Source organism: Ambystoma mexicanum, chromosome 3p (assembly GCF_040938575.1).
Source record: "Ambystoma mexicanum isolate Mex_15411 chromosome 3p, UKY_AmexF1_1, whole genome shotgun sequence".
Classification (NCBI taxonomy): Eukaryota; Metazoa; Chordata; class Amphibia; order Caudata; family Ambystomatidae; genus Ambystoma; species Ambystoma mexicanum.
This window is the reverse complement of record NC_090925.1, coordinates 40,175,277-40,199,145: the sequence shown is the minus strand read 5'-3', so window position 1 is coordinate 40,199,145 and position 23,869 is coordinate 40,175,277. Positions and strand designations below refer to the sequence as shown.

Here is a 23,869-nt window from a genome sequence, read left to right as displayed (position 1 = left end):
CCTGGGGCTGTCTCAGCAGGCTAATGAACAACAGTGCCATTGCATGCTTGGCTGGTACACTGTAGAAATGAGTAACATTGTCTCTGGGGGATCCGGGGGCAGTCTCAGCAGGGTAATGAGCAACAGTGCCATTGTATGCTTGACTGGTACATTGTAGGAATGAGTAACATTGTCTCTGGGGGATACGGGGGCGGTCTCACCGGGGTAATGAGCAACAGTGCCGTTGCATGCTTGGCTGGTACACTGTAGGAATGAGTAACATTGTCTCTGTGGGACACGGGGGGGGGGGGGTAATGAGCAACATTGCCATTGCATTCTTGGCACTATGCTTCATGAATCATCAGTTTGACTACTCAGGTGGTGCATTTACTGGGCTAATGGGTCACAACTTTGCACTTGCAATAGATGATAGATTCTCTGAAGAAATCAGCCAATGCCTCTCTACAGTCCCAGGGCCAGATTCACACCCCAATGGTCCCTGTGCAGAGTTCAGGACCTCTGGCGGTACTTCTGCTTTTGCACAGTGCTGCTTTGGTAACGGCATATATTTGGTGTGCTGTTACTAGTCCTGCATCTCAGGGCGAGGACCGAGGCATAGCAGAGTTTCCCCAAGGAATTTCGCTTTTTACCTTTTTGTATCCGTGCCCATCAATGTGCTATTTATTTTTTTATTTGCATTTGTAAAGCTCACTGCAGCCCAAAGGCATCGAGGCGCTGTTGCATGAGATTGTCTTGGTTACAATTAAGAAGGCTTGGTTCAAGGTTCTTGCTCTGGGTTACATAGAAGGGGGCAACCTGACAGTAAGAATTCCTTGGGGTGCATACACAAAGGCTCAATAGGGAAAACATTGCTCATAGTTACAAATACCTTTAAGCTAACAATGAATGTAATACAGGCACATGCATAGGTGGTTAGACGTTTACAGTTTCATATGCTGACATCAGCGAGAATAAGAATATAATGGGATATTTTATTTATAGCGCGCCTATATACAAGTTTTTCAAGGCGCGACTATAGAGCAGTGGTATTCAAACATTTGCATACCGAGACCCCCTCTTGAGTAAAAATATTTGTTCTAGCCCCCCCACCCAGGGGGCACATAGGATTTCCAAGGGCCCATGTTGTTTAAAAAATGATGCAAGTGACTTATTTTAATAGAAAATATAAGCAGTAGAAAATCTGCTGATATTTTCCATTAAAACAGTGATCTTAATCCTTTCTTAAAGAGTCTGCCCCCCCCCCCCCCGCACCCTTGGGCATCTTTCGGGCCTCCCTAGGAGGACCAGCCCCCCAGTTGGAAGAACACTGGCATAGAGTGTCATGTGCCCACTTGGGCATACTGGCTCTTCCAGCTACACCTCATCCTCTTCCCCTTGCACGCTCACACCTGCATCAGAGCTCACCCTCCACCAAGTACAAGCACAGACAGCTTCAATATTCCTTTCTCCAAGCAAAGACTCCTTAATTAGTTTACACATGGTGGCCTATGATCCAGCTTGGGACAGGTGAAGCGATTTACTGTGTGACTGGTGTGTGTTAGGTAAGATTGGCACAGAACTGGTAAATCTTCCTGACCTGGGTCAACCCCCAAACTTTTTGCTTTATTAGTGGGATATTTTTCATTAATACCTCAGTGAGTGGGAACCTTTTTCCACACTCACAAATTCTTTAACTCTTTTTATGAGTGTCATTTTTAAGACTCTCCATAGTGTCTTTTTAAAGTTATCATCTTTATTGGCAATAAGTGCCTGTTGTTACTGGGTTGCCCTAGGGGCTCCCCATTTAACTTTCTTGTGCTAACCTTGAGTGAACTACAGTTCCCAGGGGTGGAAAGGATCTTTGGATCCCTTTTACATTTTATTCTGTGAAACCAGCACACCCCACCTTATTTGGAGTGCTGGGGAGATACAATGTATCCCCTTTCACCTTAGAACTGTAACAATTCTGTTACAGTGACAAGCTTACCTTCAATGGCTGGTGGCAGTGATACCTTGTATTAATTTGGTGCACCTTTACCGCGGGCTGTGTTCACAGCTGCAGCAAAGGGACCTACGGGTGTCCATTTTTACCAAAATTGCCCATGTCTGCTTTTTTCACCATTTTAGTGTTTCTTGTCATTTCCTGTTCCTTACTCTGACATCCATGGTGGGACATTTCTTTGTGTGATTTTTATCTTCGGCGGGAGTCCCCTGGACTCCCTGACCAGGCTCCAGTCTGCCTGTGACAGCAGGAAGTGAGGGAGGAGCCCAAACCTCCCCAGCCCTTTGTCTTACGCCTTGCTTGAATGGGGACAAATCCCAGTGGGGAGCTGGCTGTCCTGATTGGACAACCAGACCACCCCTTCTTGTGAAATGCGGGGAGAGAATGCAGAGGTTGTGCTGTAATTCCTGATAAATACTGCAAACCTGGAAGCTGAAGATATGTCGACCACTGGAACGTAAACCGAAGAGGAGGACGATGGAAAAGCGGCAGAGACGATTTCCAGTGACCGGAGAGCCTGTTGAGTAACCTCAGCCTGCTGTAGCCCTTCCTTCCAATCAACCTGGGGCCTCCGAAAACAACAACTCCGACCCAGAGCCTGGTGAGACCCACTAGACTAAAGAGGACCTGCATTTTGAGCCATCCGACGTGTTGCTGAAACCTTGCCTTGTTACAATACCCCAATACCCTGGGACCTCAATCCATCGTGCTGTGTCTTCCGAATTCCGAATCTCACTGACACTTTGTGGGCATCCTGGTGGAGACACGAATTGAGTCTGAAAAAAGTCCCCTCACCAGAGTGCTGGACCTTTGTAACAATGAGAATTCAACTGCGATTTTCTGTCTTCTTCTGTGCTCCTTGAAGAGGTGTCAAATCCAAAGAGCCGCATTCAGCCATGAGGGAAACCTTGCCTAGAGCCTTCTTCATTGATCCCTGCTGCAAAGTCCCTTCTGAGGTCTTGTGTTCAGTCACCACGATACAGACTCCACTGACCAGGTATTTGGCTGCAGACCCTGAAGTTCTCCTGCTGCAAAGTCTTATTCAATGCTGAAGTACTGTGTTGGCTTGGGTATGTACTTACCTTAAGCCTGTTATGATTTCTGTTTAGCTGTGGGTTGTTTTCTGTGATGGGGGGTGGCCTCTGATCCAGTGCATCCAGTCCCACTGCTAGAATCCTGCTATGGTGTCTTCTGCGAAGCCCCTGGACTCTCTTCTAAAGTACTCATCTGTTTGCCCAGTTTTCCTAAGGAACTCTGAGATTTGCTACTAAAGGACCTATTCTGACACTGTCTGTTGGTCACTAGTCCTAGTAACCCCCTTCTGCCACTGAGAACACTCATGCTCCAAGAATAAGGGAAAGACTTTGAAGGGATTGGGACTTCTGCCTAGAAAAGAAATCAAGTGTTTTACTTACTTGTAAAGAGTTGGTTGGTGGCTATAATTCTAAGAGTGAACAGTTACAAAAGTTCTTACTGATCATGAAGGTGTGATGCACTATTCGTAAAAGTATGGTTAACATCTTTTCTTCCTTAGCAACTGTTTTGCCAGTCTAATAGAAAGTAGATGTGAAGGTATTTTATTCTCCTTTGATTAGGTTGTGCGTGTTCCCAAAAGTAAAGTCTTGGTATCGCCAGATTAGACATTTGAGGATAATTGTATGAGGGTCCCCCAACTGGGTCTTGCTTCCCCTAACTTGCTGCTAGCCTGTCCAGAATAAGTCTGTATTAGGTTGTTGCCTACTTAGAATAACTTTGAGTCATTCACTAAAGTGCGACATTGGGTTTTACTTTCCCCTTCATTGTAAGGTTAAAAAAGGTATGTGGGTTTTACTTATCTTCTTGTGTTAGCTGTGTGCCATCCAAACATGTTCTAAGAGTTACTGCTTACCTCAATCCGGGGTTCCCTGATTTCAAAAGCACCTGTAATTGTATATTATATCCTCAGGTTTTACTCACCTAGTATAACTGTTTGTTATCACAAAAGTAGTTATAGGTTTTTACTGCACCTAGAATAAGTGTTCCACTAATCACCAAGAATATTTTGTCCAGTTCACTGATTAAGTGATTTGTACTGAGAATCATTAGACAACTGGAAGGGTCTACTGCCCTTGCATTATTGAATGTAATTTTCAAAAGTAACCATTGGTTTTTACTCCCCAAGAATAGGCTTGACCTATACTGAATGTGTATGAAAAGGTTTTGACTTTCCTAGAACTACTGTTAGGTACTTCAAATAAGGTCTATATTTGGGTCTGTGTACTTTCAGGTACAGTGTTGTGTTTTTAGATTGTGATTTCTTATAATGTTTTAGTGCTTACTTAAAGCCTAGATTTAGATGTATCTGGGCCTACCTGTATTTAAATAAATCATTTATTTTTACATACATAGTGTTTCAGTGTTTCTTTGGATCATTTGTATTACAATTTCACTTGTATTGATTCTACAGCCCTCTCTCCCTCCTAAAATAAGCCTGGCTGCTCTGTCTTCTCTATCATATACTCAGGTGGTATAGCCTTATACTAAGAGTGGAGACTTATACTGCCTCAGTTGAATGGTTTTACTAAGCCCTTAGTTGGACTTCAGAAAAACGGTCATAACAGTGATACACCCCTGGCCCGCTACCAGACTGTGAGTGTGGCGGCATGCTGTACTGCATTTAATAAGCAATGTCTGCACAGGCTAGACTGGCTGTTTCTCCACCCATCCGTGGGAAACCTTCTCTTTGTATCCCGCTGTTGGCGCCCCATTACATCAAGAAACACCTCTCGTCTACCCTGAATACCTGTGTTCCTTTGGCTTAATCATCATTGAGGTTCTGGTCTGGTCATAGCCAATGACCCTCCAGGTATTTCCCTGGGTCCACCCCCCTGCACGCTGCCTTGTCTTCCCCTGATTAACGTGGTACAAAGACAGTGCTGGGCACCGGCCTTGCAGGCTGTGATTAAAGTCCAGGTTGCAGCTGCAGAATTGAAAAGGCTGGCACAGTGCTGGCAAGCAATGGAATGTAGTTCACAGAATGCTCGACATGGAAGCCACGCAGAGTCCAACAAATGGTGATCAGGAGAACAACGCAGGTGGTCACCAAATGGAATGTGGTGTTTAGGGGCTAGGTAAATATGTATGGAAAGCACGCCAATCAAAGGTGCTGGAGAGTATGGCTGGCAAGGGGATAAAGGAAGCAACCCAGCAGGACAAACAGGAGACAAATGCAAGGTCCAAAATGGTGCTGATGCGCCAAGCCGGACCACGGGAAGGGGAGGAAAGACTCCGAACAGGAGGCAGAAGGAATCCAAGGCAGGCAAGAACACAAGACATAGGCACCGGGACATGGCAGCGACAATACTTGCCCAGTCGGTGCAAGGGATGCCAACTAGGCAGGACACCCGCATGCACGTCACCCTGAAAATAGACACAAGATCGGAGACTAGGGTCAGGGATACTGATCCAATGCAGAGTAGCCAACATCGCAATGGACCTCCAGCATGTGCACTGGGTCCTCTGACCCGCCACCAAACTGCCTTTGCTCCCCAAGCCCCACAACACCTACAAACAAAGTGCCATCATGAGCACAGGTGCCAGACGGGGACCGGGTAGACAAAGTGCATGTTGTGCCATGCATGTGATAACCTGCGTGCCTGCGTGCATGCGTGCATGCAGGAGTGCGGGAGTGCAGACCGGTGGATAACTACAATGGCTATGCAGTATTTGTAGCATTTGCCTTCATTCACATCATCACATCCTACTGCATACTCACCTCTTTGTGCAAAAAAGAACACCCTGCGGAATTCACCCCCCCCCCCAACACACACACACACCAATTCTGCATGTCATGTAACTCTAACCCCCACTTCTAGAATGGAAGCTCCCATGCATACAACCTTGAGAGGTGCTGTACAAAAATGGTCAGTTATAGAGAACCTCTGGTGTCAGATTCCTAGGATTAAAGGCGGAACAACGCCATCATTTTGTGTTTGTCTGCCTGTACGGTTCACTTTCTGTCAATTTGGCAAGGATCTTACATTTGGCACTACCACAAAGTGTATCAGTGTGGTAAACAGTGTGCAAGCGCCTTCACAATATCCGACTTCAGTGAGGCTATAGATATCAGCTTCAGTATAGAAACCAACATCATGTTTTGTAAAGGAATGGCCAACAGATGTTTTGGGTAACCCCCTTGAGTGCCCTAGGGAGCGGCACAGTCACCTGGGAAACAACCCCTTTGTCTTTGTGCTCACTATCATTGCCAAGTTGCCACAGAAGTATGGAACCCTCATCTTGACAAATAACGCTCAGCATAAGACAACAAAAGACTGAAATAAATTACCCCACATACCTCCCTAAATGCAGCAGTACTCCTACGACTTACGCTTCCTTGAGCAGTAGTATTCTCATATTATACACACAACCACACAGATAAGCACAATTAGACAATACCATCCCTACTATTCACCAGAGCTGTGCAGCACATTCAGCTTCTTGGGTGAATAGCAGGGATCCTTACAACTTAAGCTTTGTCTCTAAGAAACACATGAAGGGGTTCAATGTGCTGCCACCTGTCATGCATGGAAGGGGTTACAGCACACGTTAGGCTTACACATGCACCAGAACTATACATGCACCAGAATGCAAAGTAATGTTGGTCTAAATAAGCCTCTGTGTTTTGCAACTGTACTTTCAAGACCTACAGACACAGCAATACAATTGTATGTACATCTCCGCTATTCATGGTCATTGTTTCACACAGACTTGGAGCTGGTTATTTTGAAGAGTTTCTCAGGAACTTAAACTGTAGGAGAAGCTTCCCTTGTCTTCCAGCAGGCACAAGTGAGATAGATCAAGAGGCAGCACCTACATATCCTAGATGGTGGGAGATTGATGACAGAAACTGATGGGCTCTGTAGCAGTTGAAGAGCCTCATTGGCTACCACCTATATACATGCACCTATATACATACTACCCGCCCCCATAGTCCCTTGACCAATGGACCACATTCTAATCGACCATCTGCCCTCTAACACATGGCTCCTCTACTCTGTCATCTTGTTTCCCCACTGCCGGATTAGCGGACTACCTGGAATGTTCCCCTCCCCATGGGCCTAGTCACATGATGTGCATCTGGTCGTTACCAGTGCTCAGTGGATACCTTAGAATAATGGTGTGATTCTCTTGATACCAGACATGCAGGTGCCCCCACCATTTGCTGGCATCACCTCTTGCTCCTCATATCACAAAGCACAGGATGTCTCACTCCTTGCCCCCCCTTATCAGCTGCCCCTCCCCAGCCTCTTGAAGACCGCACCAATCAACCAAATTCTGATGGCTTTAGATATTTAATTTTTTGGTCATCTGGCAGTTCAAATATTTACTTATCTTTTACATTTATGAAGTGCAATAAACCCCTGGGCATGAAGGCGCTGGTTACATACATTACAATAACATGAGAACGCAGTTAAGGCAAAACATCAAGATGTGACAGGTGCGTTCAGGTAGCAGTGCCGCATGGGTCACAGCATGAGCGAATAGCAAAGTCTTAAGGTGCTTGCAGAAGACCCAATATTATGTTCTGCTCTAAGAGTTGTCAGCAGGTCATTCCAATTCTTCGTGGCAATGACTGGAATCTTAGCCCACCCCATATTTTTTGTCTAAATCTTGGGGTGACAAGGCAATAGGTGTTAGAAGTGTGGGTAGGTCTTGTCGAGGATGCCATTATAAACTGTTGAGAGAGGTATCTAGTGGCAGAGTTTGAGAGGCATTTGTGTGTAATTGCTTTGAAGATAATCTGCTCATGAATAGGCTGCCAACGGGCACTTCTTCTTGCTGCTGTGATATGCTCTCGTCTAGGAATGATCAGGGCCGCCCTGAACGCATTGTTCTGTATAACCTAATGTTTAAAGCAGAGGTCCCAGCAAATAAGGCATTACAGTAATCCAGTTTGGATCCAATGAGAGCATGTGTAATGGTAAGGGGCAGCAGTCTGAGGAAAGAAAGGGTATGCAGGCATTGATTAATTTAGTCGAGTAACCCACAGATGATGCAATGGCGTTAGTCTGTCTCGTTAAAGACAAGGTAGAGTCTAAACAGACGCCTATGGTCTTAACATCACCTGAGACTCAGATGGTGACACCATCAATGACAGAGGATTTTTAGGATCCGTCCAATTTATTTAGTAAGGTTTGCAATCTGACCAAGAGCATTTCTGTTTTATCGTCAGTGAGGGAGAGCATATGGGAGGCCATCCATGCTTGGTTGGTTTGGTGAACTGAATACAGAGTGTTAGAATCTGTGGTGTAAGTTACCTGTGATAGTAGCAGTAGTTGTGTATCATCAGCATAGTGTGTGTAGGAGATGCCCTTGGCATCTAAGAGGTCAAAGAGGGGCTTGGTAAAGATATTGTGTAGGGTTGGTGACACGCACATACCCTGGGGGACACCGTAGGTAATCAGGGCCGGAAAGGCTGAGGCAGTGGCTGAGAAAGCTCTCATGGATCTGTTTGATAGAAAGGAGGAGATCCAGGTAATAGCTTCAGTGGATTGGAGGTGTTGGCATAGGATTTGGTGGTCCTCGTGATCAAATGCAGTGGATACGTTCGACAGGAGGAGGAGGGCAATCTTGCCAGAATTCTTCATCCAATTGATTGTTAAGTCTAGGGAAGCCGTTTCGGGTACCGTGGCCAGGTCAAAATCCTGGTTGGCGCAAGCCAAAGAGGTTGTTGAATCTGAGGTGTCATAGAATCTGAAGGTAAGCTGCATGGTGCAGGATTTAGAGGGGGAAAGGGACAGTGGTGATAGGGTGTTAGTTCGTAGGGATAGCTGGGTCCAGATTGGGTTTTCTAAGGGGTGCTAGTGTCCTAAATCTAGACTGGGCATTATGGCAGCTCAAGACCTCTCCCTTGAGTTCGTCCTCCGGGATGGGCGCAGACCTGCCCGTGCTTGGCCATTCACATTGCTATCCGGTTTCGCAGACCAACTGCTCGATACAGTTACCTGTTTATCTGGCCTGCCTCGGTTCCACTGCTGGGGCTTGGTAAAGAAAGAATGATTCAGGCTTTTCATTGCTGTGCTGCTCTATCTTCATTGGAGAATGCACAGAGCTAGGCCTTCTTTATAATTTGGCTGGCTTCAGTGTCTCTCGCACCCAGGCCCTATACCTGCATTTTCATTGTTACACATCATGTTACACTATTGTTATACACAATCAACCTTTCCCCCATATGTGGGCCTACCTCTACTTCTATAACTACTATAAACATGAATGGAGTTGCCATCCCTGTTAGGGAGGATTCTCATAAATGTGCACATTCCCTTCACCTTAGAGACCCCCGCCAACCTTGCTGGATTTTGAGGACTTGATTTTTTTACCTGGAGAGAGTGTGACCCTTTTTTCCCACTCTCTCATGTATTTTGATGTGTGTTTTACTCTTGTGTTCTTTGATTATGGAGCTTTAGACAACTCCATGGGCATAATCTTTTCGGCACAGGATAACCTTTCCAGGCTTTCACAAGGTTTAACTACCTTCTCTGGGATAAACTACTTTTTCCCAGAGTAAGTAAAGTGAAATTGACTTTACTAGTCATTTTAAATTCCAAGACCAAGCACACCCTATCTTACAATAGAGTGCTGGAGGGGTTACTTAGTATCCCCTCTGTCTAGATACTCATGTAACAGTCAAATGCTACCCTTTCCTATTGAAATGGCTGGTGGCAGTGGTTTTACAACCAACTACCATGATTTTGCCTTGACCGCGAACACCGGTAGCGTTAAATCACGGGAGCCATGTTTATCAAGATGGCGTCTGAGCCCCCTTTGTTTAAACAGGTCCCGGTCTTCTTTTTTCACCATTTCTTTATGTAAAGGTCCTTCTAGAGGTTTGCTCTGGGCCCCAAACCAGGTTTGGTCCCTTTGTTTAATCGCCTTTGGCAGGCTTTAGGACTGAAGACCGCCTCTTGCGCCCGAGTGTCTGGGGTGGGCAGGAAGTGAGGGAGGTGCTCAAAACTCCCTGTGCTTAGTCTCCTAGCAGACCCAAATGCACTCTAGCGTGATTGGCTGGCTGACTGTCCGGCAAGGACAGCCACCCAGCTAGGTGAGTGGCATCTAGGCTGGAATGAATGGGAGGAAACTGAATAAAAGGCGAGTTTCTTGGCTTGGAAGGCAGGGTCGACCAATGAAACGAAAGAACCGAAGATGAGATTCAAAAGGACGGCTGCTGCAACTCCTGGACCACTGGTTTGCCCGGTGAAGCCCTGCCGCAGGTCCAAATCACTAATTTCATCTCGACAGAGAATCCCTGCAGGGACGACTTCTCCCTTTGAGTTGGTGGGACCAATCAACTCAACCCATTAGGCACCTGGATACCATATTTGGAGCTTGTTGTATTTTCTTCAGCGTGCTGCAGGAAACCGAATAACCAGGGAAGGGGACACCAGTTTGTGTGCTTTACTACAGCTACCGGAATTGAAAATTTGACAGGTACCAGCTTGTTTGACCAGTCCCTGGAGCGCAGGAGTCCCCCGATGCCCTCCCTCTTGTCCCCACGACAGGCTCAGGAACAGCGAGATCTACAGGAACTGCCAAGAACAGAAGTCTTCAGCTGCATCTTTTTCTTCATTTGAAAGGTACCGTGAAACGAGACTGAAAGTAATTACCTCACGTGCTGAAAGTGCTTGAAACTTTCGCAACTAGCAGGCCTAATCAGCTTGTGACCCAACGTATAATTCTTCTGCTTACAAACTACTTCTAAGAACTTCTACAGAGACTTTACCGTTTACTTACCAGAAGCATTTTTACCCATCCAAGACTCTAGCCCATTGACTTTGGCCTATTCTATTTAATTGAATTGACTCTTCTTGTGAACTCAAAGTATCTGCACTGTATAAGAAATTGTAATTCTTTTATGTTCTAAACCTATTCCTTTTTGCTCCTCCTTCAAAGTATTCTGAATGCCATTTTGCTCCTCCTTCAAAGTAGTTTAAATGCCTCAGAAACTTAACGAGTATGGTATTGAAGTATATTGATGTATGATATGTAACTGCCTCCTTCTAGTGAATGTTTTATAACTGACTGTTGAATAAATTAATAAGTATTTAACCAATAAACCTTGAGTGTAAGAGTCTATTTGAACACCTGTGATTGTAGACCTCTGTGTAACATCCTTACAGCTCACATTCCCTCTTGAGATAAGCCTGGCTGCTCAGCTCCGCTATCAAAACTGTGCAGTACAGACTTATACCAAACGTTGGTTTTGCTTACACCTGTAGTCATAGTTGTGTGTAGCTGTCCCAGAGGGGTACTGCAAACAAACTCTGCCTAACAATCCCTACTTATTGTTCTTACCCCCCTTCAGACGTTAATTTTCCTGTGCACTAATATATTTTCCGTAGCCTAAATCATTTCTGAGGATAATCAAACTGCAAAGGCCTAAAGAACCAGGAGACAAGAAATAAGTGACACGAACAAGTAAAAACACCTGAACTATGAGTGACCTTGAACAGATCATCATCTCTGAAAAGTAAACCTAGAATAAGAGTTGCAAAGTGAAGACCTGTTGAGCTCAGGAGAAGCCATCCCATTGTTGTGGAACATTTCTATTTTGGCTTTATTTATTTTGGCTATAACTGTCCATAATAAACCTGTGTCTTAACAATATTCCTGCATGTCTGCCCACTTTAGATCCTACTCGGAATCTATTAGTGTGTTGTTATGTGATTAGAATCCTGGTAATCCCGTTGTGTGACATACATCTAGAGTATTCACATACTTGTCCTGAGGAGTTATTACAGACTGTATATTTGTTGAATCACTTACATTGTGTCCTTTGGTGCATTGCATGTGATCCTCATCCTTGATATGAAGGTACGCCTGAGAAGTCTGGACTTCATGAGGCCTAAAGAGAAGGCTCCTGACTAGAAAGAACCCTTGATAATGTCTATTGTTAGTCAGCAAGCTGTGTTTGACCGTGAAAAGTCCACCACATGTGTATTTATTTGAAACATACTTGTATGGGCTCTTTTTTGTGTTGTGTGTTTTCACGTCATGTTATCTTTCACTTGCAAGGACTTGAAATGGCCATGGTTGTGAAATGATTCATGGGAAATCACAGACCTTTCAGGATACCTTCTTGTGGAACCAGAACATGTTGGTGATGTCCCATCCTTGTAGTCCATAATACCCTGATTCATGCAGGCTAGAAACTGACCAGACTTTTTCCCGCACCACACAGATTCAACATGTCGGATCTGTCCCAATACATGGACGCAGACCAAGGAATGGTGTTACTACATATCTACAGATAAGCAAACGTGGAACTACAGTAACGAATATTGCTCTGCCCGGAATTCCAACCTCGCCACCCTCGACAGCAAGAATGAGATGGTAATGTATTGTCTGGCAGCCCTAAAACCATGGGGAGAAGGAGTAGTAAGAAAGAGTCTTTCCTCTCACTAAGTGTCTCTCCTCTGTGAACATAGATGCAAAGAAGGGCTTGTGCCCCATTCCTGAGTCAGGTCATTCTCATGTCAGAGTTTGCCCTGAAAGTCGCCAACCATCGGTTCTTTTTACCTCCTCTATCTCCCGTGCACATTCTCCGCTGTGCAGCTGTCATGATTATGGGATTTTCCCCTTTGGCTTCTGTCTTGGGGCCATCAACTTGGTTTATAAAGGGCCACCTCTCACACCATGGTTGTCAGTGTATGTCACAGGTTTGACACTATTACAACCACCTTGAAAAAATTACAGGGCAAGATTTGGCAGCAAACCTTTTTCAACACTGTAAACTATATGCATGTGTCAGGAATGGCACTCTGTCAAGAGTGGCACAGGGTACCCAGGTAGGTTTTGGGTGGCTGTGCTGAAGTAAGGTAGAAGATAAGCACCCACAGCAGGAAGTTCAACAAGAAAGAAGAGTAGGAAACTGTAGCTGTGAGCCAAAAGGGGCAAAAGATACAAAGGTACAAACAAACTGGATTCCCTCTTGGGGTGTATGCTGAAATGGGAAAGAGTGTTCCACGAAGCTTAGGAAACTCCAGCCTTCTGCACAGATTGCTATAACAGAGGCCCACGCTGCATGCTCATGGCTGGGAACAACATCAGTGGGTGTCTGTAACACTGAAAACGGTACAAGGGAAGGGGCAGAGATTGCCTGCCGGAAACCAACAGGCAAGCTCTGTACAAAGGGATTACATAAGACACATGAGAAGACAAGAGCAGATATATCCAGCGAAAAGGAAGTCAAAGAGCAATCTAGCAGGAGGAAATGAAGGAAAGGCAGTTAGACTGAAGTAGATAACCTAAGGTGGAGTACAGAGGACTCAAGGAAGAGAACAAGGGAGCAGCAGTCAGGAAAACAGAAGGGCTGCAAAGTAGGAAGCAGGTCTGCAGACAAGAGTGGCACTAGGTGCAGGCAAACTGTAGTGGACTGCGGAAGACTGTAGTAGGCTGCAAGGCAGGGAGTCCAGAAGAACAGGACAGAGAGAGATTAGTAGTAGGCGACAGACAGAGAGCCCAAAAGAATAGGGCTGCAAAGTAGGGAGCCCAGAGGAGCAGGGCCGTAGCTAGCTAAGTGTAAACAGGCTGTAAGGCAGAGGAGTGTAGCAAGCCGCAAGGCAGGGAGCCCAGAGGACAAGGGCTGTAGGCAGCGGAGGGAGACAGGCTGCAAGGAAGGAGCCCAGAGGACACGGGCTGTAGGCAGCGGAGGGAGCAGGCTGCAAGGTAGGGAGCCCAGAGGACAAGGGCTTGGAGACAGCAGAGTGTTGCAAGCTGCAAGGTAGGGAGCCCAGAGGACAAGGGCTGTAGGCAGCCGGAGTGAGACAGGCTGCAGGGCTGGGAGCCCAGAGGACAAGGACTGAAGGCAGCCGGAGTGAGGCAGGCTGCAGAGCAGGGAGCCCAGAGGACAAGGGCTGTAGGTAGAAGGCAGCAGAGCGAGATTGGCTGCAAGGCAGGGAGCCCGGAAAGGGCACTGGATCAAAACAGGATAATGCAGCAACAGGAACAGCATACAATGTAGCAGGTCAAGGCAAACAGGAGTGGGGAGATCTCAAGATGCAAGACACTGTGCTCCTGCAGGCAGCTGCTTATATACAGCCCGGCCCTGTTCTGAGGCAGGCTAATTGACAGCACCTGTAGCAGCACACCTGAAGACAATCTGCCTCCTCCCTCTCTGGTCCTGAGCAGGTGGAACCAGCACTGGCCACTAAGGCTTCTGGGGATTGTGGTCCCAATAACGATGAATGAGAATAGCCAGGAATAGAGGACTGCAGCCAGGTGCATTATGGTAAATGTAGTTAATTGAATAAAATAAGAAAGAACCAAAGTTGAGCAAATGGAAATAAAAGACCAAGGCGTGAAAAGGAGTTGTTCAAGGAGTATTAGGAGGATAAATGAGTACCAAGTAGTCCATGATGGTTGCCAATGCGTGCGCCAGCGGCGTGGGCATGACAGCATGTTTATGCTTGCTGACCTATGGCTGAGGCTTTGGCAATTTTCCACATCATGAAAGAACTTAGCTCAGTCTTGGGGTGTTGAATTGTTATAAGATGTGTAGGTAACTTTTCTGGGTCGTGATAGCCAACTCAAGTCTGCAAAAACCACAATGATGTTGGATGACGGCAGCATTTGGCTAATCCAACGCCCCTAATGGATGCATAAACCTCCCTGCAGACTCCACGGTACTGCTTCTGCTTTCCTCTCCCTCCCACTGCATCCCCACGCTAAGCATCTCTCCTTCGTGTTTCTCTAGTCGCTCCAACTATATCCAATCCAGCCTCATCCACCCGTCACCGACTTCTTTCTCTCTACCCACCGACATCACCCAAGGTCTCTAGAATGCAAAATCACTCAGCACACAAAATACATCTGTGCACACTCACCACTTTGATGTTAACCTCCCCATCTCTCCATGATGGCGGTCACAGCAATAAGGATCATAACTCAACACGCTATCCCATTCGCAGCCGTGCAGACAGTCACTGCTTCATTCTCCCGTCGCCGACTACTTTCACTCCACCCACCAACATCACCCAAGGTCTCTAGAATACAAAATCACTTAGCACACACAATATAGTCTGGCACACTGACCACTTTGATGTTAACCTCCCCATCTCTCCCTGTTGGCGGTCACAGCAATTAGGATCATAACTCAACACAGTATTGCATTTGCAGCCGTGCAGACAGTAACTGTTTCATTCTCCTAGCCGTTTCCCCAAAATAAAAAGATGGAAGTGTTAGCCTGATAATGAGCAAGGTCAGCTTGTCTGCCTCTCTCTCCACTTCTTACTTCTACAATCTCATTTCTAACGCATTTCAATTTCTTGCACCAAGCCCTTTCTGTATCATCCTCATCTACCGCCTCTCGAAGACCTTCTTCTTTAATCTTGATCTATTATTTCAATGTCTACCAACCAATAGATTGACAACTCCAGTCTCCCAAATAATACTGTGGCTACCGCACTCCTACTAGAGTCTACACTCTCCGGCCATGCACAACCACTTCCTGTTCAAACCTTCTCTCTTATTAGTCTCATCCATCCCCTGGAGACCTTCAGCCAACTCCTACTTCCAGTCATTCGCCCTCCTGACACCCCTCCACTGGATCTCTTGACCCTCTGAAATAAAGAACATCCCCTTTTTTGTGTGGGTTCAGGATAACTCTGATCCTTGTAGCCCTTGAAGGAACCCTAAGTGAAGGTGGTATCATCGCTTAACCACGTACTCCGGTGGTATACTAATTGACCTTTTCACAATTGACCTTGAGAGGATTGACCTAATTAAGTAGATCAATTAGGACATATATGCGGAGGGAAATCCCCCACCCAATCCAAAACCCCCCGCAATTTCCCCACCCAATCTCCTTATATTATTTTGAATCCAAAACCAACCCAATACATATATAAAATAACTAAAATAAATATAAAGGTCAATTGTGCAGAAGGTCAATTAGGACCACTATAATTAGGTCAATTGTGCAAAAGGTCAATTGTAAAAGGTCAATTTGGGTAATACTGTACTCCTACCCAGTGCCATCCTGTTCTTTGTGTTGGTAATATTGTATATACTGTGCATATTTTCTTAGATGTTACTCCTGTTTGACAGTGCTGCCCCCATCTATGTACCGAGCACCCCCTCCACCACCTGGACCTTGGGCACCGTCATTATCCATACACTATGAACCTACAGGATCCCGCAATGTGCCCACTCAATACACCCTAGTGACGTTTTTCTTGTCGAAGAACGATGTTCTCCCTCAAACATTAAATACAAATACACAGATCTCTCTAGTCCTCAAATGTTTTAACTCTAAGGGACATCTGTTCATCATGGTTTTGAACATGTCTCTTGCCTTGATGTCTCTTAGAGATAAAGAAGTTATGGAATCGAGAGGTCAAAAGTGAGCTTGCTGAGTGGGTGGGGATTAGCAAGTTGGTTACTATCCTCCACATTTCTCACAAGATTTCACCAAAATTATACCACCAATGCCAGAGAAGTTCATCATAAACAGAAGATTACTTCCACCATTGATGGATAAACAGCAAAATGGGGGCTCCCTGGGAACTGAGGGACTGCTATAATACGAGTGAGCCCCCAGGTTGCCATTGACTTCTTTGCAGTATAGAACATGTTGGTCAAACCATGAAGGTCTCCTGAGGTTCAGTCGCATGTCCCAAGGAGACATCGGGCAGGGGATGTCTTTCCTGGGTACTGGCACAGACCGGTGTGAGCGGGAGGATATGCATCTGTGTAGGGGAGACCTCCACTAAACATGTACGGTAGATCTATAGGTCCCATGGGGCTGCCTATGAATGCAGTATAGCTGGGGATGGGAGCAGGGATAGTTCCTAGAAGGATGGCTTCCTGATAGGGCACTATTTCAACACTGAGCTGCCAGAAGCCAACAACCTAAAATATGCCAGCAGACTTGGCAGCATGGACTTATTAGATATGGCACATGCACATGGGGAAGAATGGAGCGGAGCGCAAGTCGATGGTGCACATGAGTGGTAGTTTCCCCCTCCATGCTAAGAGACCTGATTCTCTCCTTCTTTGACCAGTCCATGGAGGTAGGAGACAGTACCCCATTTAGGTGTGAGCCTCTGGAGCCAAGCACGTCATCAGGATCTGAAGCTGGGGTGCCGTTGCTTGCATAATGTCACTATTTTATACACAGGAACCAATATGGATTGCTTCCAGCCGTCTGGAATCACACAAACCTTGTCAAAAAGGACCTTCAAAATCATGGCCCAGCTTTCAGGATCTTTTTTTCATGGCAGCATTGGACTTCTTTAAACGGCTAAGTGCCAGGGCAATATTGGCACTGTCTAGATCTATTGGCCAACACTGCCTCACATCCTTTATTCCGGTCTCGAGGTGATTAACCATTTCGGTATCTGTTCTCAGATATTTTACCAATCGGTTCCCTTGATAGGGTGAAGTGTTTTCAGTCACTATTTGTTTTGCACGTTTGTTATCTGCACAAGCCCCCACACTCCCCGGAATTGGCAGCTCAATATTAATTCGCCGTTCACAGCTGTCAATTCCCTTTTCATGATTTTGCAGATGTCATCTAAGGATTCTACATCACAAGCAGCATGCCTCTGACAAATACTGATTACAAGCAGATTGCTTTGTCACAGGCTCTTTTGGTGTGTTTCTTGAAGTCTTAAAATTAGTCAAGGAGTTTAGTGGTTCCTTGTCAGCTGTGAGCTGTTCAGCCACTTCTGCCAGTTGAACTCACAACACTTTACAGTGTGGTCCTTGCAGTCCTTCATTTCTAAAGGGAAATGAACGTTGTGAAAACATTACCAGAATGATTCAAAGTCATATCAGCTCAAAACTAGGAAGTGCCAATTGTCACTAGTGGCGACTATATCTGCAGATGGGGGAGCATCCCCCAGTAACTGCCACACCTGGAGGCCTTAGAGCGCCTGGTCCTTGGAGGGTGGGGATCCCGCCCAAAGGGCTCCGGGAGGCAATGGTAGGCGCACCCTATGGCAACCTAGGAGCAAACCCTTCAACCATACCCATCCCCTCGCAAAGTTGTGGGGAGGCTTTCACCACCTCATACCCACACACTGTTGGACAGTTACAGAGGAAAGCCGCCACCATGCACAGCACGCGGCGAATGAACCTCTACAAAACGCCCAGCACAAAGCAAGTGCAGAGACACCAAACACTGTACTCCGAAGTAGATAGGTAAGAAAAGCCCCACTAACCCAACCATAAAACCTCAACTTCCACACACACTTCTTAAACACTAAAGAAATGCAAACTCTTCTCTGCACAGCAATCCGCGTGCACTTAACTACACGGCAACAACAAAACAAACCACACATAATCCCACACAGCAGCACACGGAAGTCTACCGAGCCATGACTCACATCCAAACTCAGCGAACGGTGCAAACCAAACTGAAGCTGTCAACAGGACTTCACCACTCTCGCTCTAGCTCTTCCCGCTATCCCCTACTAACCCATCTCACACTCTTTCCTTTCAGATCCATCAGAGCACCAGGGAACCACTCCGGTGGTGATAGAGCGTGGTAGGAATGATTAACATTAACATTGTGTGGCAGAAGAGAAATCATATCTCTGGCCTTGCTTTGATGTGCCTTCACGCCCTATGACATAACTTCCTATGGTGTTGTGCATTTTGCATGATAATTGCTCCCTCACTTATTAGGTTTGGTTAGGGAGCACTTTAGCTCTCTGCCAGAGGTCTTGAAGATCCACATTAGAGGTGCCTGCTCTGATGTATATCAGAGGGTCCTTGATGCAGCATACGTGCTTCATGGAGGAAGCTCAGATGGGGAGACGTGCTTCATAGTGGATGCTTAGATGGGGAGAAGTGCTTCTTGGTGGATACTTAGATTGGGAGAAGTGCTTCATGGTGGATGCTTAGATGGGGAGAAGTGCTTCATGGTGGATGCTTAGATGGGGAGAAGTGCTTCATGGTGGATGCTTAGATGGGGAGAAGTGCTTCTTGGTGGATACTTAGATGGGAAGAAGTGCTTCATGGTGGATGCTTAATGGGGAGAAGTGCTTTTTTCAGAAATACTTTACAATACGGACAAAGAGAACATAGTATTCCTACAGTGGAGTCCCTTATATTGATGTGGTAGCAGTTGGTATGGAAAGAAGACCAGTAGAGGTGGGGAGGCACATTGTTACATGTATTAGGAATGATGCAGCCAAATAGATGAGTTGCTACACAGAATTTACAATAACATAGTCTATGTACATTGATATACAGAAGGTGCAGGAGGGACCAGGGCATGGTGTTGATGCGAGATGCTATCCCATATAGGAACACATACATGTTTGTCATGGGCCTCATTAGAAGTGTGCCGGTCTGTAAAAAATGTCGGAACAAATGCCAGTAATTCCGGCTGTGGTATTTTTTCCAAGGTTGCCAGTGGGGGTCACGGAACTCCCGGCAGGCCTAACCTGCAGGTAGATCCGGCCCGTACTGGCAAATAATTGCCGGAATCACCAGCACTGGCAGTGCCGGTAATTCTGGCAATCCAGAATTTACGGCCACTCTGCCACCTGTAAAATCCTGGTAATACTGGGCTATCGGGCGGCGCAGATGCTAAGGCAGCTTTGCTGGCATCCTGAAGGTGATTCCGGTGGGATACCGACAAACCTATATTGAGTGAAGTCGCAACAGAACTTCTTCTGCCCTCGCTGCCTTTTCGTAATGTCCATGGCAATACCACTGGCCGCTCTCTAATGAACATAGCAGACTGGATGGGTGGTATTGTGTATTTTGTTTTGTGTGTAGTGTGGCAGAGTGCAAGTGAGGCATTGAGCGCTAGACATACACACAAGAGACACAGGCAGTCTGACTCCAGCCTTCCTCAGATGCTCAGGTTGCATTCAGACACCTCTCTCCATCGCTTTAGCAGGGGGAGAAGTGTTTCTGAAGCGCATACTGCACATGGAGGCATCATATGGCTAATGGGATAACTGTAGACATGTAATTGCTTGTCTTGTCAAAATGTCCACACCACTATAACTGAAGCAAGATCTTTCCCTCTCTCCTATGGCTTTCCTGCACAGACCCTAATGCTGCAAAAAGAGCAGATATCAGAGTATTATTGGATCGGACTTCTTTACAGTGAAGCAGAAGAGGGACTTGTGTGGCTGAATGGATCGCTTCTGAAACCAGACAGGTACAGTACAGATCTGCAGGGTTGTGTTGCTTTAAGTCAATGAAGAAAGTTAGCTTCAAATGAGCTTTAATCAGACTGTGAGGAAGGCATGGTATCGAGCAGTAGACACAGACACAATGGATATAGGTTTCGAAAACCTTTATTTATGAATTTGATTGGGGTGGTAGAATTCCTAACTGGCCCTAACTCTAAACTGGGAGTAATCTCGACCATTAAACAATAGCAAATACGTCCAAGTCAGTCTGGTCAAAATAAAAAGCCCTATACTAAGAACACCTAACCTTGCCCTCCTAAAGATAACAAATGTGTTAAGGGAATACAAAAAGGAAATGTGTCAAAAAAACAAATGTCAGACACATCACTAGGCCTTCCGGCGTACCTGGAACTCATATTTTCTCATATAGTCCATTGTTAGTGTTTGTTTTGGGCTTATGATGCCATGTGACGATTTCAGGACTGCTGATTGCCACACATGCCATTAGACCTTCACTCCCATGACGATTCCAGTCTCTTATGTGCAGTTCCATTGTCTATCCCAATTATAACTAGCTATCTCTCCCATGTAATTGCCTTTGTCCTTGGCACGCTAACCCTGGTGGACAGCGTTTTCTAGTTCAGTTCCAAGTGCGCATGTACTAGCAAGTCCATAAGAAACAAGTAAGGTTTTTGACTCCCTTCCTTATCTATATCTTAGCTCTTGCCCTATCTGAAATTCTCGTCAGGCCTAGTACGATAGTCGCTTGTTTTGTTCCTCCCCTCCCTTTTCGCACCCCTCTCCCACACCTTTTTGCTTTTTTCTCCGGCTCTAACAGAAATGTCGTCAGGCCTAGTACGGTAGTCGCCTGTCTGTTTCCATTTCCTTCCCACTCTCCCCATCCCTTCCTAATCTATGTCTTAGCTCTTGCACTATCTGAAATGTCGTCAGGCTGAGTACAGTAGTCGCCTGTCTGTTTCCATTTCCTTCCCACTCTCCCCCTTCTTCCTCAACTATGTCTTAGCTCTTGCACTATCTAAAATGTTATCAGGCCGAGTACGATAGTTATTTTCATATCCTTCTCCAGCATGGGGTCTGGCATGGATTCACATGCTCATGAATATTCCCCGTCGTCAGGCTGGGAATCCTCGGTAAAGAAAAAACCAGTATCAGTTTCGTTTCTGATCTGTCTTTCGTAGTAGTAACCAATCACTGGTCTCTGCGTCATACTGACCACAGCCAATGACTGCCCTCTACCTAAGCCCCCCCTCTGGCAGCCATCTTCAGATTTCTACCGCACGTTCATGTGTTGGGATCCTCGTGCTATTGCTCTCGAGCGTTAGTGCTATTTTTTCACGTTTTTTTCTCAAAAACTTCGTTTTTTCGGTCAAAAGAGCCTCAAGTTCCACCGACTCTCCATCCGATCAACGGGGACCCGTGTCGGATTCGTCCACGGCCCTCAAGGGTGAAGATTCGTCGAGCTACGCTTTTGGAGGACTCCAGAAGTTTCTCAGGCCCATCTCGGTCATGGCCCAGGAGAAGGGAAGCTCGACGCCCGGAAAGCTGTTCAGGGTCTGCCCTGGATGCCAGCTGCAGAATGCCTTTAAGGAAGACGAACACTTCTTTTGTCTTTACTGCCTACATGAGGACAAGACGCACGTGGAGAAGGACTGTGCGTTTTGCGGCAACATGTCGGAGCGGACCATGAAGGACCGCCATCAACGTCTCGCCAACTGGCTGGAAGGGAAGAGCCCGTCCGGCGAGAAGAAGAGGAAGAAATCCGAGCGGTCTTCTAAGACCTTTGAGGACGCCCCGGTGACGGGGGTCCAACATAAGGCCAAGCACCGCAAGTCCGCTGGCACCGGGAGCGCCGAACGGTCGGGCTCTATGGGCGCCAGGCAGGGCGCACCCTCCCCGGCACCATCAACCACGAGCCAACGCTCTGGGTCGGGTAAGAGGAAGGCCGAGCACCCGGTGAAGCTCCTGGAGAGGCCCCAGTCGAGCTCAAATGCGGAGGGGGAGCAAGGCAGTGTCCCCCCCCCTCAAGGATAAGGCGGTGAGCGCACCTAAGGTGGTGAAAGCCTTAATCCATCCGGCCAAGGCCTCTATCGAGACAGTCGCGGCGGCCCTGGCTCAGCCTGTGGAGGCTACACCAGTGGTGGCGACCTCGGGGCTCAGAGTCTCCCTGCCACCGCGGAGGGAGTCCTCTTTTATGCCCATCGACAGGACCCCTGTGAAACCTCCGACGGAGAAGAAAAAGGGGGGGCAGGAGGTCGTTGTGGATTCGGCCTCAACCTCTGAGGAAGAACTGATCGAGGTCTTAAGCCACGGCGTTGGCGTGGAAGAAGACCAGCCCGTCGGGAGGGATCCCGACGCAGGAGACGACAACATCATCGAGGGTACCGACGGGGCCCCTGACCGCCCGTCGGATTCCCCTCTGCCAGTGCCGCAAGACAACTCGGCGGCCAATTTGTTGGCTAAACAGTCCTTATGCTCAGAGATAAGGACGAGACTGCCGTTACCAGTGGAGGAACCACTCCCGTCGGGGGACCCGGAACCAGGCCCTTCGTGCAGCCCCCCTCCTAAGAAAAGAAGGATTCACCCTCCACCTCCTTTTCAGCCGTCGCGCCCCGTTCAGCCCTCCTCCCCGTCCACGACTCGAGGGGATGATACGGGGACTGACACGGCTGTGACGGGTACGGACGACGAGGTGTACGACGAGGATCTGCCGTTGTCTCCTCCCACCCGGGCTTCCCCGCCCGACGAGATTGGATCTTTTCACTCCATGATCGCCAGGGCATCCGAGCTCTTCCAGCTCTGCCTGGAGGAGAAGAAGAAGGAAGGTTTCCTTTATCAGCGGCGCGAGGCCAAGAGGAAGACGGTCCTCGCGGTACCTCTACTGGACGATATTTGGGATGAGGGCCTAGCCCGCCTCAAGAACCCATCCACGACGCCGGCTAGAAGAGACCGGTACGAGAAGAAGTACCGGGTCCCGGACGCGGCCCCCTTGTGCCTCTGGGCACAGCCTACCCCGGACTCCGTCGTCTCCGCGGCGGCCAGGAAGAAAGCGGGGGGGGTGCGGCCTCCACGTCGACTTCCCCGCCAGACGGCGAGGGAAAGAAATTGGACACGATGGGGCGCAGGGTCATCTCGTCTGCAGCGACGACGATTAAGGCGGCCAACGCCTTGGCTATCGTAGCCCGCTACGACAGGGAGCTGTGGTACAAACTGGCTCCCCTGCTGGACTTCCTACCGGACGACAAGAGGGCGGATGCCCTGGAGATCTTGCAGGAAGGTGAGGTGGCGTCGGACCATGCCATCACGATTGCGACGGACATCGCCGACACTGGATTTCGCCAGTTGGGCAACGGCGTGTGCCTTAGGCGGCGTGGATGGCTCAAGGCTACTGACTTCCGTCAAGACGTACAGACCAGAGACCTGGACATGCCGTTCGATGGGAACAACCTGTTTGGGAAAACAGTGGACGATTCCCTTCAAGCCATTAAAGCGGACACGGAGACGGCCCGGGCGCTCGGGGTTCTCCAGCAACGGCGGCCGCCCTTTCGGAGCGGCGGAGGCAAGGTTCCGGCGGCGGATTTTCCACCTACCGTCAAGCGGCCCGTTCGTCGTCTCAGGAAGCTTACAGGGGACGAGGCAAGTCAGGCGGACCCCGCCGTCGTCGCCAAGGAGGTCAAGGCGGCAAAGCCTCGTCTAATCAGGATTGAACCGGCCGTGCGGTCGGGCCCCCACCGAAGCA

General features: G+C 47.5%; 1 protein-coding gene across 1 annotated transcript in view; it reads left to right on the top strand.

The window, feature by feature from the left end:
• LOC138580112 (natural killer cells antigen CD94-like) overlaps nt 1-23,869 on the top strand; it is a 129,702-nt gene that overhangs the window by 91,446 nt on the left and 14,387 nt on the right. Inside the window, exons 4-5 of the mRNA XM_069650390.1 lie at nt 12,198-12,349; nt 20,026-20,138. Of these exons, the coding sequence (XP_069506491.1) occupies nt 12,198-12,349; nt 20,026-20,138 (265 nt within the window). The remainder of the gene's footprint in view (nt 1-12,197; nt 12,350-20,025; nt 20,139-23,869) is intronic.